Below are 16,840 nucleotides of genomic sequence, written 5' to 3'. Positions count from 1 at the left end.
GTGGAGGGATGGATGGATGGATGGGAATTAGTGGGTTGGAAATGGGATGGGAAATGGGAAATGGGTAGAAAGATAATATGGATGGAATGCTAACGCTATACTTGCAAAGGATCGAGGATGAGATGAGGAGGACGCAGAGTAAGTTTGCGACCCTGGAGATTTGCTGCTTGTCTATGTTATTATAGGGACGGATGATGAGCATAAGAGGAGAAATTCAAATACTTACTAATTGTTGAATAGAAAATAAGGCGACGGGTATGTACAATTTTGAATAGTTGGCAACACGTGATCAATCATAACTGATTTTGATATTTCTCAGAATATCATCTTGGGCTTCTTAAAGGGTTTGTTCTATTTTTCTTTTTAATAATACTACTTCTATTCGGGGATGAGATTTCCGCGGTGATTGGCTCTACTTACTTACAATCTTCATCAGAAAACTCGCTCGTTACCGCGCTCAACTTCTCGAGCCGGGTCCTGGTGCTGGAGGTGCAGGTGGTACGGGATTCGACGTTTCGAAATCCGGAGATGCACGAATTGCACTAGTGGGGTTTCCTTCGGTGGGAAAATCTACTTTCTTGTCTAAGATTACGAAGACGAAATCTGTGGTCGCGGCGTATTCGTTTACGACGCTTACGGCTATTCCTGGTGTGTTGGAGTATGGAGGCGCGGAGATTCAAATTTTGGATTTGCCGGGTATTATTGAGGGAGCGGCTGAAGGAAAAGGTAGAGGAAGACAGGTTATTAGTGCGGCGAAGACGAGTGATTTGATTTTGATGGTGTTGGATGCTACGAAGAAGGCGGAGCAGAGGGCGTTGTTGGAGGCGGAATTGGAGGCTGTGGGGATTAGATTGAATAGGGAACCACCGTATGTTTATGTTTCGCCTTGTCACTCAAACCAGAGGCTGGCTTCACGTTGGAAGTAAATCACGAGCTAACATTACCCACAGAAACATCTACCTCAAACCTAAAGCCGCAGGCGGCATGAAAATCACCTTCCAAACACCCCCCAAATACATTGATCAAAAAATGATCTATAACATCCTCCGGGACTACAAAATCCTCAACTGCGAAGTACTCATCCGAGACGAATACTGCACCGTCGACGACTTCATCGACGTAATCATGAAAGACCACCGCAAATACATCAAATGTCTGTACGTCTACAACAAAATCGACAGCGTGTCACTCGATTTCCTCGACAAACTCGCCCGCGAACCCCACACGGTCGTCATGTCCTGCGAAATGGACCTCGGCATCCGCGACGTCGTAGATCGCTGCTGGGAAGAGCTAAAACTCATTCGTATCTATACGAAGAGGAAGGGAGTCGATCCGGATTTCTCAGAGGCTTTGATTGTGAGGAGTGGTTCCCGTGTGGAGGATGTTTGTGATCAGATTCATAGGACTTTGAAGGATACTTTTAAGTATGCGTTAGTTTGGGGCGCGAGTGCGAGACATGTGCCTCAGAGGGTGGGGTTAGGTCATTTTGTTGCTGATGAGGATGTTATTAGTATTGTTAGTGCTTTTAAGGCTTAGATTTTATGGGAGGGAATTGATTTATTGATTTATTGATGATCTATGATGGATGGATTGTGAGATGTGAGATGTGATATATTATTCTGCTTTTGAATTATATAAACAAAACAAATAAATTGAATTGGTTAAACTCATAAATATTTTATTTTTAAAATCCTAGAATTTTATATTTGGAGATGATACAAATATAATACAATATAATAAACTTCGTAATATACTATCTAGTATCTGTAAATTGAAAAATATATATATATATTACATCATCTCATTACAAATTCAACATATATCACTCACTTTGTCTTCTACTTACTCTTCTCTTTGTATATATAAAATAAAAACCTTGTGTTTGGCCATACTCACTACTCACTACGGAGGCATACCATAATCACTACATCAAACATACACACAACTTAAACACAATTCAATTTAACTTTTTTAATTTTGCTATTTAATGAACTTCCTTTTGATTACCCTGCCTGCAAAAAAACCCCTGCAAGTATGATACAAAAGCCATGCTGCATTCGTTGCACACATAGAAACAGAGACACATTCATTTGTCAACGCCAATTCTTATTCCGACCGTTAAAAATGTAAAGAAAACAGAGAAGGGAAAGGAGGGAATTCTACACCAAAATGCAATCATGATAATGAGCGAAAGTATAACGTTTCAACTTTACTCGCTATCAGAACTGCCCGCGGCGGATTTCTTTGATTCCCTCTTGATCTTCTTCTCCTTCTTCTTGCGCTTCCTTTCCGCCTTCTCTTCCGCTGTTTCCCCGTCATGCCTCTTTCTCTTCTTGTCATTCTTCTCTTCATCATCATTGGTAGCGTTACCATCGACAGGTGAAACTGCTGAAGGAGCAGCAGCTGTAACAACTTCAGGCTTTGGGTGGGATGCAATAGCAACAGCTCCATCTTCAGGAGGAGCATTGAAGTCCTTGTAGTCATTGTTCCACTTAGCAGGAGTTGCCTCGTTTGGTCTTCCATATTTATCGAGTTTGCCTTCAGTCTTCATCTTCTTCTTTTCGATTGCTACTGGTCCCATTCCCCATCTGCGTGGATAGAGATCACGTTCCATGATACAACGCTTGACCTTAGCAACGACACCGTGATCGCAAGATGATAGTTCAACAGTGGACATCTGAGCAATACCAAGGGCAATGGCTTCTCCCTTGGTGGTCATGAGGACAACCTCTTCATGGACCTCGATATCGGCCTCTGTGATATTGATTAGCGCAAGCCATCATAAATCGTGATCTCAAAAAAATTGTAGTGTATCTCGTGCTCATTCTCAAAAGTGGTTTGTTCCTCATCAACGACCCGAAGGCTATATGAGTGGTGCATGAAACTCGTGTCTAATCATCGCGGTATTTTGCTATTTGGGAGCGGGGATCGGAAAAAAAGAAACTTACCATATCTTAACAATCCAGGAATCATCAACTTGGCACCATAACAGACAGCGTTGACTGCGCTGTCCTTGACGACAATTCTCTTGTAGGTGGTGAGAAGGGTCTCCAATGGCTGAATAACCTTTCTCAGGTATGCCTCGTCGCGTGCATTGTCTTGCATCCATTGAGCATCCAAAACATCATGGAGAGTGACCATATCTTTTGTCTCATCCATAGCACCACTTCGTACTCTCCTCAACTCTTGCATGTGTGCGCCAACACCCAACAACAATCCGAGATGAACACAGAGAGTACGGATATATGTACCAGCTTCACAGCTAACCCAGAATACACCCAAATGTCTGTCATTATCAAATTCGTATAACTTGCTCTCGTGGATTGTTCGAATACGGAGTTGGCGCTTGACGGCGGAAATGAGAGGAGGACGTTGGAAAAGAGCACCAGTTAAGGTCTCCAAGGCTCGCGCAAATTGTGCCTCTCCACCTGGAAGTTTGTCGTGTAATCTAATAACACAAACATACTCCTTTCCTGCTCCTTGTTGGGATTTTACGAGTCTGGTTGCGCGATCAATGCAAACAATTAAACATCCAGTAACCTTTGGATCCAGGGTACCACTGTGACCAGTCTTCTCGACTCTATAAATTTCAACGGTTAGTTCATGTCGCGGAATGATCGCGTAAGAGTGAAGATTTACCTCAACATGCGCTTAACCCATGCTACAACTTCGTGACTGGAAGGATTTGAAGGTTTGTCGAGGTTAATAACACCGGAGCTGATGTAGGACTTGAGGTCTCTTTTCAGCGGAGTGCAGCCATTGGGAATTGGGGTAAAATGTCCAGTGCGAACAAGTACTAAACAATGTCAGTAGACTCTCAATTGCCTGAATAACTTCACACATACAGTTGTTGTAGTTTTTCAACAGTAATGGCCAACTGCTGGTGTCAATGGCTGGAGTTAAAGCTTCAGGCTTTATGGTATAATCAACCTCTTGGTCTTTCTTTGTCGATACAAGCGCCATCTTGGATAAAGGTAATTGACGAATCTACAATATCCGATGTTTTGTGGCCGCTGTCGAAGTGGTTGATTAATTTTCACTTTTCCTCGAAGATTTCAAGCTCTAGAAAATTTACCGATGAGAAATTTTGGTGGAGGGAGCTAAATCGAACAAGGTAAAGCTCTTTTGTCACGTGCTAATTAACTCAACCAATCAAGTTCCAAGGGAACAGACAGCATTGAGAACACAAGATTTTATTGACCAATTACAGCAAGAATTGGATAATAGATGAAATAGATGAATGATGTTTCTAGTATGAGACTTATCAACTTACATCTACCTATCTGTACGTATACCTACTATCTATCACCATAAATTCATAAAATGAAAATAGCTGGAGATTTATACGTTAATCAGATTGAAAAATAATATTTATTTAATTTCCCCCTTTCATCTCATCCAACCTCTTTTTGTGTGACATTCTATCAATGCCAAAAGGGTACCAAGGTATCATCAATCACATTGTATACAATCCTTAAAACGCCCCCTATAAATGCCAAGTTTAGCATCCAAACTCCTTTCCTTCCATATATCACCACAAGAACCCTTGTTGGGAAACAACCCTAAAATGCTATCAATACATCTATGACCACGACCCACTTCCGCTCTCAGAGTATCTATCAACTTCTCGCCTTAACCACTCCGAATCTTCGTCCATTTTTTCTCTAATTCTCCTTGCTCTCTCAAATAAATCCTCGTCATCATCCAAACTACCATTTTGTAATCTCCTTCCAGAATCAGCTGCCATAACTACTCTAGCTCGCTCTTTCAAACGTCTTATTTCTTCATCGCCAGTCGGCGCTGGCAGAAGTAATTGTTGAGCAGGTACTCTAGCCGGGCTGCTTCTTGGAATTGGTTGCTCTTTCGGCATCATCGGTCTTCGAGATCTAATAGGTTTGCCAATACCATCATCAAAAGACTGCTTTTGGCGTAAAGGATGCTTTGCCACAGAAGTAGCAAGAGGTGTTCCATTAGGAAGAGTGGTGATGCCCCTGGCTTTTAATCGAAAGTAGTCAGTCTGTACGCCACTAAGCTGTGGCCGAGTCTCATGTGCAGCTTGATAACTAGGCAGAAAATGGATCCTTGAGCCACCATTCAAGAAAGAAGGATCCGAGAGTAGTGAACGTTGCAAAGGATTATCCGACTGATTGCGTCTATGTGAGTTTGAAGTTGAATCCGACGCGATAGAAGATACGGAAGACTTCAATCGTTTGTTGCTACGCTCGGTTTCTCCATTGTTCACAATCTCACTTATCGTTTCTTGTGGGTTATGTACACCCACGAGAACCCCAGTCCCTTCTAAGAGACTCCCCAAGCTTGATCGTCGATCTTTAAAAGGGCTGCTTTTTACCCTCTTTTTACCCTTTGAAGTTGAAACTCTAAAATCCTCAACAACACTAGCCGAAAGTGCTGTCTTAGACGCCCTCATGCTTTCAGCGTGTTCTATGCGAGCTCTTCTAGCTTTGCTCCCTTGCCGACGCACCCAGAGATTGTGAGCGTTAGTTCGCCACATGTTAATATATTTTATAGCTAAGGCTTTACTTCGAAATTCATCAGCTTCCTGCCGGGCCAATTCCTCCTCTTCCTCGGCGATACGCTTGGCTTCTTTTCTTGCTTTCTTAGCCTCATCTCTCATAAATTTTTCCATCGTTTCTCCCACCAAATTTTGGACTGTATATGTCATGAATTGCTCAATGATTCCATCCTCCCCGAGTGCAACCCACTTTGCAAAGTTGTCTAATGGAGAGACCTGAGGTGTCGGTACTTGGATATCAGGCTGCGGAGTTTCTTTAGCGGCAGGTCTAAACAAATTGCTGAGATCTGGCTGTGGCGCCGGGGTAGATGTAGTGACCTTAGCGGACTCAGCCACGGATGAATGCGCTATGGGCTCAGAATATATGGACTGTGGCTCGGAATATATGGACTGGGGCACAGGCTTGGAACTAGAAGTCCAATCATTAAGCTTAGGGCGTGTGAATTGTGGCTCTGTTGCTGGAGGCTTAAAAGCCGTAGTCTCTGTTGGTTGGAAAGTTTTCGGGCTTTCTGCGAGAGTTGTTTGAGGAACACTTGGAAAGGCTGCGCTTTCCGATGGCCAATTGAATTTTGGTGGTTCTGTAGAAGTTGTTTGGAACAGCTTGGGAGTTGTTGCATTATCTGACGGCCAAGTAAACTTTGGTGGCTCTGTAGTCTTTGGTTCTGACGGGTTATTCGTTGAAGTGGGTGCAAAGAGGGCAGATGGCGCGAATGGAGTAGGTGCGGCAACAGGAGTTGGGGCAGATAGAGTAGAGGGAGAAATCGTATCCTTCCGCTCCTTCGTCGAGAAAAGTGTAGTTTCGGGTTGAGTGCCGTTTGTCTGGCCTGCAGACGGAAACCCAAATAATGGTGCCGTAGGGGAGGTTGGCAAGGATTGCTGAGGTGATATTTGTGCCACTTGGAAGCTAGCTGCTTCAGGTGCCTCAACGGAGATTACTGCTGGGGCCAAAGGCTTCACCCCTCCAATGTTGTCCTTCACGAACAAACCATCGTCAGAACTTGATTCCTCGCCTTGCTTGTCATCTTCTGATACCCCGTCGTATACAGTCGTATCGATTACCTCTGTCAAGGTATGACCAGTACGTTTGCGCTCCACAATTTCACCAGAATGAGGTTGCTTGATTGGAGGGAATGGATCAACAACTTGATTATCCACCGCTAATGATAAGCAGTAATCGCCATCCACCTCATCAAATCGAAGGCCGTAAGCTTCACCAAAGTCAACGATATCCCATGGGTCGTCAAAGTGTAGATATTGGTTCAGTTTGCTAATATTCCAATCCTTTGGTTGGTCGCGCTGTCGTTGGTATGCTGACAGTATCGTCTTCAGAGCATTCTTCCGAACTTCGTTGAAGTGCATCTCAGCGAAGCAAGCCATGGTATATGACACATTTCGGCCCTTCAAAATTGTGAAGAAGCGAGAAAAGGCATTTTCGGCGACGTTCAGCACCGAGAATGGTTGCAAGGGACCACGTGGACTCCAGATGTTCTGTAAACATTCAACTAGGCTAACAGCAATCTTAATCTGCTCAGACTCTCCCCAAAACTTCCATCCCCAATTTTGTACCGTCTCCAGGATTCCAGGATTGCTACTGTTAAGAAGTACATAGTATGCCCTAAATTCGGCTTCGTTCTCGCAAGATATATTCTGCAGATTGCAATCCTCATAAGCGTGTATAAGCGAGAGGAGAGACTTGCTAAGTTGTTCAACTTCTTGCTGTTCCACAAAATTTTCCGGCGCAACGTCAGGCTTCGACATCTGATGTAACGCTGTAACATGGAATCGAGTGATCTTTTCGAGGCAGTAAACTTGATCAGCCAACTCTGGTGGACTCATTGACGATTGAAATACGAAATCTCGCCGTATCGCTCGCGTTCGGTCCCACAAGAATTCATGCTGAGCTGCTAGATTATCATCCTCTCCCAAGACTGTGTCAATGAGATAATCCAGTGTTCGTCTCAGTGCAGCAGGTGACCGAACATCTTGCGGAAGTGGGGCATCTTCTCCAGCGGCAGATCTAGCCAACTTCTTAATCATCATTTGAGGCGAAGGACGCATGGATCCGTCTGGTGCTACCTCCTTTTCAGCACGTTGGACGTCATCTTCAATAATTCTTCTTATAATTTCTTCTTCCGGGCACATTTGGTCGCATGTTCCTTTGAAGTCGATAGCTTCACTGAGTTTCTTTGGTTTGAGAGGATCATCAATGAAGCCACCTTGAATTAGGGATGCGCGGACGCATGTTCGATACTTCTTCAGTTCATCTAAATAGCTCTTCACGGCTGCTCTTTCGCGTGGATCACCTGGATTTTTTGCGGTACATCGTGGTGGCGTGATTTTTTCTTTCTGTAAAAGAGTGTTGATCTTGCTGGCTAACTCACTACTTGACGCAAACGAGGCCATTTCCGAGGACATTGGCGTAGTGTTTCCAAAGCCCGACTTCGACTGATTGGATGCTTTGTTCTTCTTGTCGAAAAAACCATTGTTTGTCTGTAATGGCTTTTGCGAAGCATTTTTCTGGGAATTCTTTTCAGACTTCTTCTCGATTGAGGCTTGTTTCGAAGGCGCGCGATTGCTTCCTTTCACGATGCCGGCTTTCTGAGAATTGATCAGGGCAGACAAAGGAGTCGCCGAGGCACTTGATGGGCTACCAAAACTCGACGAAGATGAGGCGCCTCCAAAAGCGTTTGTAGAGGCGAATGGGTTTACAGCTGTCGACTGAGGCGTGCTTGCTGAGCCAAAGACGCGTGTATTGGGAGTTTTAGAATTAGATGAAGGAGCAAAAGGCGAAGGCGAAGGGCTTTTGCTGTTAGGTCCAGTGGGTGCTACAAAAATGTTTGATGATGTCTTTGGATTTGGATTTGCAGTAAATGCGAAGGGGTTGGAGACCGTAGAGGTTGCAGTCCCCGAGCCAAAGGGAGTCTTCATATCTGATGGTGTTGCGCTGGCAGGCGAGCCAGTTTGTTCCTCAGTTGATTCAGTCGCGAATCGAACCTGCTTATTGCTATGCAACCCTCCACGCGATGATCCTCTTCCTCTGTTATTGGTCGCAGATCCGTTTTGGCCTCTCTGTTCGCGCTTTGCAGCATTCTCGAGTCGCTCTTTTTCAAATGGATCTACCGATGTCGTCGCGCTTGGAGATGGACTAGCTAAATGATCAAATTTGTATGAGTTTCTTTCATGATGATATAAATTGTGATTTTTTGGGATAATATTCTTTTACCATTACCACGGGAACTGCCGCGATATATATTGGTATTGTCGGTCAATGCTGGAGGTCTTCATGGTGTCATGAAATTGTGATTGGGGCTTACCAGAAGCGTTGCTTGAAGCTCCTCGACCCGCCTGTCCGCGACCTCTTGACCCTCGTGAACTTTTTGAATTTCCTCGTGCGCCCCTGGCGTTACTGCTACTGAGCAGCATGGTTCGTGATCTAGATCATGGGGAGGCGGGAGGGACAAGGAGAGGAGTATTTGAATTAATATTATGTGTACGTTTCCAATGAATTAAATTTACTCAATTTTCAATTGCTTCCATACAGTATTCTATTGTGAGCTCAAAGGCAGGCGGAACAAGGTTATCTTCACCCTAAGCTCCATTTGATGATGACTAAAATCTGCCAATGGATTGCACACCGCCGAACGAAAATGGCTAGCTAATTTTGAGTATCATCAATAAGAACGTTTGGGTAATTATTGTGTATCATGCACATTTGTTACAATCAGAAGTTTTGGGAGTAAATTTAATTTTATATCTTTACATTTTACGGCTCAAACCAAAGTCAAACCCAAAGCTGTGTATTACTGGTATTGTTGTGATTCATCGGTATTCACTGAAAGAAGATTCAGATATATATTTTCATTCTTTGATAGCCCAAAAACGCTCGTAATGAAGCCTCTAATACATACGCCGTGATACACTTTTATTCTTAGATGCCATAACTTTGGGGAATTCCATACTTTTCAAAGTATTTGCCTTGAACTCCAAGCGCCAAGTGAACCAAATATAGAGCAAAATGCCAATCCGCAACTCCTTCCTAAAGGCCTTTACTATCGTTCACGCCCTCTGGGTACGAGTGGAACGATTACCGAAGCTGCTGAAGCGTGCTGGACCGAGACCCTTCCGAACCTCGTCTAACTGTTCCATACCAGTCTGGTATTTCATCTTCTTCACATTCTTCTTACCGCTCATAGAATGACTGCCTAGGAAGTCATCCATAATACTATCGAAATCTTGGCGAAGGTCGCCTTCTACAGTAGATACAGATGACGAGGCCATCGAAACGGAGGCCATATCGTCAAAATCCTCGTTGTATTGTTCCTCGATTTTCTCGAATCGTTGATCGAGTGTAGTAAGGCCTTCTGTTCTGAATATTGAGGACGATGTCATGGAGTAAGCGGAAGGGTTTGTCAAGGCACCCTTTCTCTTCTTTCGCCTTCCGCCATTTGTGGTGGTGGTAAACAATGATGATTGTAGGTCAGATTGCGAAGGCGCAACTTGAGCCTTGCTGGACTTCTGATCCTTTTTGAATTTGCTGAAGTTTGCCATCCAATCCCCGTCGCCATGATCCTCCCGCTCATCATCATCTATATCCTGGGTCGTAGCAGGTGCGTCCTTGTATTCTTGAGTAGGCTTTGCTGTGGCATCTGATTCCCATCCGTCTTCATCATCCCAAGTTTCGTCGAATTCTTCTTCGTCTAATTCCTCCCCATCCTTTGCCAATTTCTCAAAAATTTCGTCATCATCGTCTACATAAGCCTCGTCTTCTAAAGCTTCCAAAACCTCCCTCAACCTTGGATCCATATCAGGTTGAAACCCAGCTAAAGCATCAGGGACATCTTGTTGTGCTTGGTATGTAACCTTTCGAAGGTTTTTGGACGGCAGAATTTCGTCATCAAGAACGGCTCCAGCCTTGTCTTCCAAGCTTGCGTTCCTCAGCGCATCCTCCAAAGATTGTTTTCCCTTTCCCTTGTTTTTGTTTTTTGGTCCAGTGGCTTCCACAAAAGTTGATTCACCACCTCCACGACCCAAATCGCGCATGTGTTGCATATAATCATATTCAGTGTCATCATAGTAAACACCATAGTTTGCGGCCTCTCCTTCGTTATCTCTGACATGTGCGATGCCCGAACCAAGCTCAGCTGTCAAATCATCGAGTTTCTTGATTTTGCTCGAATTGGGTGCATTGGTGGGATTTAAGACCATGGAAGATGCAGATTCATCGTGAATTAACGGATCGTTCTGAGGACGATGAACAAGTTGAAAATGTGTCGCATTCTTTTTATCAATCCACTTTCCTCGAGCCATGTTGACTATGTTTGGTAATTGTAAATCTGTACAGCGGAAAGGTGGAAAAATATTTATTATCTCGATCCGAGGAGGGTTTGGAATTGCAGATGTCAGATTGATCAATTATTTGTGGAAAGATTTAATTTTCCTAGTGCCGGCAAGATTTTTGGCGGTCAAATTTCATCACAGGGTCGAGAAATTTGCCCCTCATTTTGCTCGATAATCAGAACTCCACCCAAAAAGTGTAAAATTCATTTATCTATTCTCAATTCCGCGAATTACTGCCAATCCATAGCAGGATCTTTATCTATTTTTTAACCAAGAAGACTCACAAGGGCAACGGAGAAGACATACATACGATGGTTCTCGCAAAATCAAAAAATGCCGTTGGACTGGGGAACAGTTTGATGAATGATAGATTTGGGAAGGGCAAAGGAGCAGATCGCAAGAAAACCACAGCAACTGGAATTCAAAGAACGCACAAAGATACCGGAGAAACCGTACGTAAAATTCTATGATTTTACTCTTTGATACTAAAAGAAAATAGTATGTCACCAACGAAAAACAGGAGGCAAGTTGGGTCAAGATGCGATCGGTCACAGAGCAGGCAGCGCTCGATGAATTCTTGTCTACTGCAGAGTTAGCCGGCACAGATTTTACGGCAGAGAAGATGAACAACGTTAAGATTATTCATACTGATCAAAAGAATCCATATCTTTTATCGGCCGCCGAGGAACGAGCTGCAGTTGGCAAACAAAAGGTACACAAGGAAAGACTCACGGTTCCGAGAAGACCGAAATGGGATTCTTCTACCACGCCGCAGGAACTCGATAGAATGGAGAGAGATGGTCTTTTGGAATGGAGAAGAGGACTGGCTGAGCTTCAAGAAAATAACGATTTATTGATGACACCATTCGAGCGCAACTTGGAGGTTTGGAGGCAGTTGTGGAGAGTTATTGAGAGGTCTGATCTTATTGTCCAAATCGTTGATGCTAGGAATCCACTTCTGTTTAGATCTGAGGATTTGGAAAGATATGTCAAAGACGTCGATAGCCGCAAAGAGAATCTTCTATTGGTCAACAAGGCTGATATGTTAACTTTGGAGCAAAGACAACATTGGGCCGATTATTTTGAGGCGGCCGGTATCAAATACAAATTCTTCTCAGCAGCTTTAGCAAAAGAATTAAACGAAGCAATGTTGGAGGAAACCGAAGAAGAAACCAATGCTTCTACTTCAGCGTCGAAACTAGCAGAAAAGGCCAAAGCACTTGGTCTTGATAACGATGAAGATGACGAGGATAGTGATGTGGATAGCGAAGAACAAGATGAAGGGGCCGACGCGAACGAAGAGGATGAAGAAAGTGATGATGGAATAATGGAGACCGAAAGCACCAGAATCTTGACAGTGGATGAGTTGGAGGCTCTTTTCTTGTTGCATGCACCTGAGATTCAAGGTAAGGGTCATCACATTCAAGAAACTAATTCTATAGCTAAAAAAAACCAGATTCTGAGTCGGAACATCCTAGAAAGACTCAAATTGGTCTCGTTGGATATCCTAACGTCGGTAAATCTTCTACCATCAACGCCTTAATTGGCGCTAAGAAAGTGTCTGTATCATCGACACCAGGAAAAACGAAGCATTTCCAAACTATTCATCTTAGTGACAAAGTTTTGCTTTGCGATTGTCCTGGATTGGTTTTCCCAAATTTTGCGACTACGAAAGCGGAACTTGTATGCAACGGTATTTTACCTATTGATCAACTTCGAGAGTTCGTGGGCCCAGCTGGTTTAGTAGCACACCGTATACCTCAAGGTTTCTTAGAAGCACTGTATGGAATGAAAATTGTGACCCGGCCTTTGGAAGAAGGAGGAACTGGTATTCCAACTGCCGAGGAAATGTTAACAGCGTACGCTAGAGCAAGAGGATTCAGGAGGACAGGGCAAGGTCAACCGGATGAGTCAAGAGCCGCTAGACATATTCTTAAGGATTATGTCAATGGAAAGCTACTGTTCTGTCAGCCTCCGCCATTAGATATTGACCCTTTTGAATTCAACAGAGAGTTGTACAACGAAGGCCATCTACCGGAGAAGAGACGACAGGCTCTGGCGTCTATGGCCTCTGACGCTGATGACCAAAGTTTTGTCGTGGATAGCGATATCATCGACATGCCGCAAGGACCAAAATCAAAGAAATTGGACAGTACTTTCTTCGCTCAAGGACAAGGAAACTCGGCACACTTACGAATGCCTTTCAGTCACAAGTACTCTGAGCAAGGAACTGCGAGCGGGAAACAACTGTCGGGAAGGAAACAGGCAACCTTACTAGCTTTAGAGAAAGACATGGATCCGAATGATGTTAAGAAACTGACTAGTAAAAAGCATTTCAAGGGCAACAAACCAGGTGGAAAAGGCAAGCGAAGGGCGAATTACTTTGCCGATTAAAGGTCACATATCGGATTTGGGTCATAGAAAAGATACCTCGACAACGGTGGCGGTTTACATGTTTGGTTGGAGTTTGCGGTATTGATTAAATAGAAAATGAACATCACCTCGGTCAACGAGTGCTGGGTTCTTAGCAATATGAACTGATTTCTCGTACCATTGATTTCATGTCATGATATACGGAGTATTGGCCTTGAAGGGTTGACTGATTAATGACGTTCATAGCCCCTCTCGACATAAATTGCCTCGGTCTAAGGACAATTGGCCGAGCCGAATGTGTGGAGAAGTTTGGGGTAACAGCAACTAAAGGTAGAATAACAGGAACCTCGAGGCTTATATTATTAATCCTCCCCTTAAAACATACTTATTATAATTTAGAGACTCCTCTGAATTGAATACACAATTGTTCTTATCGCTTTCATTGTCTCAATTAAATACTGATAAGACTTCGCATACGAATCTACCAGTTCTCCTTTAACCTCATCCATCATGTCTGACAAAATCCCTATTCTCGTAAGAGCTCATTATTTGATTCCGTCTCCGTATACTAACTGTTCCGCTAGGCTGCTAATCGAGTGAGTGATCATGCAAAAAAGACTCTTGATCTCGTTACAAAATTTGTCGAGGAGAGATGTATACCGTATGTCCTTCTACCATGCCATCCCATATCCTCACCGCACAAGTTCACTACTAACAATCGACAGTGCCGACCCCGTATTCCACGCTCAACTCGGCGAGGGTACACAGAGATGGGATGCCTACCCATCAGTAATCGAAGACCTCAAGAAAGAGGCCCAGAGCCTCGGATTATGGAACATGTTCCTTGCGAAAGCACATTATAAAGAAGGAGCCGGTTTCTCCAACCTCGAATATGGATTGATGGCAGAACAATTGGGTAAATCACACTTAGCATCCGAAGCTACCAATTGTGCGGCTCCAGATACGGGAAATATGGAGGTGTTGGCGAAATATGGAAACGAGGAACAGAAGAGGGAATGGCTTGCTCCGTTGTTGGCTGGAAAGATTCGCTCAGCTTTCTTGATGACGGAACCGGATATTGCCAGTTCGGATGCTACAAATATTCAAATGGATATGAGAAGAGATGGGGATGATTGGATTTTGAATGGCTCCGTAAGTTGTGATGGTTCCATTTTCGGCCAGGGGCAATTAGGCTAACAACATGTTGTAGAAATGGTGGTCAAGTGGCGCTGGTGATCCACGATGCAAGATTTATATTGTTATGGCTAAGAGTGATCCTAACAATCCGGATCAATACAAGCAACAATCTGTCATTTTGGTTCCAGCTGATTCTCCTGGTATCACAATAAATAGAATGTTGTCAGTCTATGGCTTTGATGATGCTCCTCATGGACATGGACATTTGACATTCAAGAATGTTAGAGTTCCAGCCAAAAATATCGTACTTGGCCCTGGACGAGGATTTGAGATTATTCAAGGTCGTCTTGGTCCTGGACGTATCCATCACTGCATGAGATCTATTGGTGCTGTAAGTTTATCAAGATCTACACAAACATTCAAAGCTAACTAGTCCCAGGCTGAGAAAGCTCTCGATTGGATGCTTATGCGCATCAATGATCCCAAAAAGACACCCTTTAAGAAGCAATTGAAAGAGCATGGTGTAATTCTTGAGTGGGTGGCCAGATCCCGAATTGAAATCGATGCAGCTCGTCTAGTTGTACTCAATGCTGCTATTAAGATAGATGAAGGAGGTGCAAAGAATGCACTAAAAGAAATTGGCGTGGCAAAGGTTCTTGTACCAAGCATGGCATTAACGGTCATTGATCGTGCTGTCCAATCATTCGGAGGAGCTGGTGTGTGTCAAGATACCCCTCTCGCATCCATGTGGGCAAATATCAGAACCTTGAGATTGGCCGATGGACCAGATGAGGTACATCTACAACAGTTGGGTAGAAATGAAAACAGGAGAGGAGCGGAGGTGACTCAGAAGATTCACAAGCAGATGGAGGCTACGGAGGCCCTGTTTGCAAAGTACAGAGTTACACATGTAGAACCTGGACCAACTGTACGGGAGAAGTCCAAGTTATAAGTTAGATAGGGATTAGGGATATAGTTCGTTTATACGTACATGGGACATAATACGAATTTTGTATGGTCTACTAAATTGAGGATTAATAAAATTCATTTGGTTCATAAATTTATATCGTGACAAAAGTATTACATGAATGATATGAATAATCGAAACAATCAAATCAATGGAAGCAAAATAGCAGAAGAGCAGAATAGCAAAAACGCCAAAAGATTCTTCAATTCCATTTCTACGTCAGTGATTGATGATTTTAACATTCATGTTTATTGATTTGCATGAAAGTGGAGATCCCGAAGAAATGTGCCTTCCGTCGCTGGGACAACAAGCGTAAATAATCAAGCTCTCATAAATTTTTCATCTTCCACCATTCTCAAATACATAAAACCACATAAAATCCACACGAAAGAAGAACCTTTTTTGCAAATTATCCAATTCAATCAATCCTATTTCCACTCCAGATTCAATACTCAGCTCAATACATAATTGTTAAGTCAAAGCTACTTTACTACCACAAACAACTCCATCACTCGATACCAAGATTCACGCTCGCAACGAACGATCAATTACAATGTCTTCACCAAGCGTTCTCTCAAACAAAGACGTTAATATCTCGACCATGAATCAAAATACTGTTGTTGTTGATGATAAGAAACCATCTATGGTGGCTGATCCTCATAGTATGGAGTATCATCGTCAGGTTTTGCAGAACAAGATGCAACAAAATGCGTATGTTCTGCCTTTACTGTTCTCTCCGTCGTCACCCTAAGTACTCCTGGCATTGCTGTTCAGCAGTGCCTTGGCTTCTCATTTCTTCTGAAAAGAGAGAGAAATATATGAATATTCACTAATTCTTTACTTCAATTATAGGGGTCAAGAGGAAAAATATATTTCTCCATCTGATACCATCCAGTCTCCAACTACTGCCAAATTGTCGGCTTATCGCAACAAACAGGTTGGAAAGTGAGTCAATTCTTTTACCTTATCACACCCTACACACCTCCACACAGATACATTCTTTTATTCAACATCACCGAACCTCAAAACCCACCAATAAGATAGAAACAAATGCTAAAAATCTCTGTTCAGGAACGCCAAACCCCGTTCCCTCTTTGCCAAAACCTCCGCCAAAAACTTCACAGCTGCGAACAACGGCCAGCTCTTCGGTAAAGATATTTCGAGCCCAAAACAAACCACAAACGACAACATTGCTGGCGATGCTATGCAAGAATAGATTGCTATCAATCTCTAATCATGAGATGAGATGAGATTTTGGTCTTTTGCATCGCTAGCAATTCTTCAATAAAGAGGCGTATAAGTATCACGCTCTCTCGGTTTGTTTTTTGGTTTATAGGTTGGTTTTAGTTCTGGTTATTTTCGGTCAGCGGGTCATTGGGCAATGATGCGCATACTATCAAGTGAAGGACATTGTGTCAGATTGGTTTATTACTAGGCAGGGTTTTGGGAGGTGAAACAAGGAAAGGGAATGAAAGGGGTATTTTATGATTGTA

The 16,840-nt window shown here is 43.3% G+C and overlaps 7 protein-coding genes across 7 annotated transcripts; 4 read left to right on the top strand and 3 right to left on the bottom strand.

Moving 5' to 3' along the window:
• Nucleotides 1-77: 77 nt before the first annotated feature.
• SS1G_08826 (conserved hypothetical protein) lies at nucleotides 78-1,536 on the top strand (the record flags this gene model as incomplete). Its single annotated transcript, XM_001590012.1, has 4 exons — nucleotides 78-138; nucleotides 241-259; nucleotides 437-868; nucleotides 951-1,536. 4 exons carry the CDS (start codon nucleotides 78-80, stop codon nucleotides 1,534-1,536), a joined length of 1,098 nt encoding a protein of 365 aa, XP_001590062.1.
• A 673-nt stretch (nucleotides 1,537-2,209) lies between these two features.
• Nucleotides 2,210-3,963, bottom strand: SS1G_08825 (hypothetical protein; the record flags this gene model as incomplete). Its single annotated transcript, XM_001590011.1, has 4 exons — nucleotides 2,210-2,754; nucleotides 2,949-3,580; nucleotides 3,640-3,796; nucleotides 3,846-3,963. 4 exons carry the CDS (start codon nucleotides 3,961-3,963, stop codon nucleotides 2,210-2,212), a joined length of 1,452 nt encoding a protein of 483 aa, XP_001590061.1.
• A 619-nt stretch (nucleotides 3,964-4,582) lies between these two features.
• SS1G_08824 (hypothetical protein) lies at nucleotides 4,583-8,956 on the bottom strand (the record flags this gene model as incomplete). The annotated part of the gene is made up of 2 exons (XM_001590010.1): nucleotides 4,583-8,682; nucleotides 8,848-8,956. The coding sequence occupies 2 exons, from the start codon at nucleotides 8,954-8,956 to the stop codon at nucleotides 4,583-4,585; spliced, it is 4,209 nt and encodes a 1,402-aa protein (XP_001590060.1).
• A 633-nt stretch (nucleotides 8,957-9,589) lies between these two features.
• Nucleotides 9,590-10,840, bottom strand: SS1G_08823 (hypothetical protein; the record flags this gene model as incomplete). The annotated part of the gene is made up of 1 exon (XM_001590009.1): nucleotides 9,590-10,840. The coding sequence occupies one exon, from the start codon at nucleotides 10,838-10,840 to the stop codon at nucleotides 9,590-9,592; it is 1,251 nt and encodes a 416-aa protein (XP_001590059.1).
• Nucleotides 10,841-11,181: 341 nt separating this feature from the next.
• Nucleotides 11,182-13,264, top strand: SS1G_08822 (hypothetical protein; the record flags this gene model as incomplete). The annotated part of the gene is made up of 3 exons (XM_001590008.1): nucleotides 11,182-11,322; nucleotides 11,370-12,276; nucleotides 12,327-13,264. 3 exons carry the CDS (start codon nucleotides 11,182-11,184, stop codon nucleotides 13,262-13,264), a joined length of 1,986 nt encoding a protein of 661 aa, XP_001590058.1.
• Nucleotides 13,265-13,753: 489 nt separating this feature from the next.
• SS1G_08821 (hypothetical protein) lies at nucleotides 13,754-15,332 on the top strand (the record flags this gene model as incomplete). Its single annotated transcript, XM_001590007.1, has 5 exons — nucleotides 13,754-13,777; nucleotides 13,828-13,904; nucleotides 13,969-14,395; nucleotides 14,454-14,771; nucleotides 14,820-15,332. The coding sequence occupies 5 exons, from the start codon at nucleotides 13,754-13,756 to the stop codon at nucleotides 15,330-15,332; spliced, it is 1,359 nt and encodes a 452-aa protein (XP_001590057.1).
• A 568-nt stretch (nucleotides 15,333-15,900) lies between these two features.
• SS1G_08820 (hypothetical protein) lies at nucleotides 15,901-16,563 on the top strand (the record flags this gene model as incomplete). The annotated part of the gene is made up of 3 exons (XM_001590006.1): nucleotides 15,901-16,058; nucleotides 16,200-16,292; nucleotides 16,419-16,563. The coding sequence occupies 3 exons, from the start codon at nucleotides 15,901-15,903 to the stop codon at nucleotides 16,561-16,563; spliced, it is 396 nt and encodes a 131-aa protein (XP_001590056.1).
• Between the last annotated feature and the right edge of the window lie 277 nt (nucleotides 16,564-16,840).

The sequence above is a fragment of the Sclerotinia sclerotiorum genome, genomic scaffold, assembly GCF_000146945.2.
Source record: "Sclerotinia sclerotiorum 1980 UF-70 scaffold_12 genomic scaffold, whole genome shotgun sequence".
Lineage (NCBI taxonomy): Eukaryota > Fungi > Ascomycota > Leotiomycetes > Helotiales > Sclerotiniaceae > Sclerotinia > Sclerotinia sclerotiorum.
Note: the sequence above shows the minus strand (reverse complement) of the source record. Positions and strands in the feature narration are given on the sequence as shown.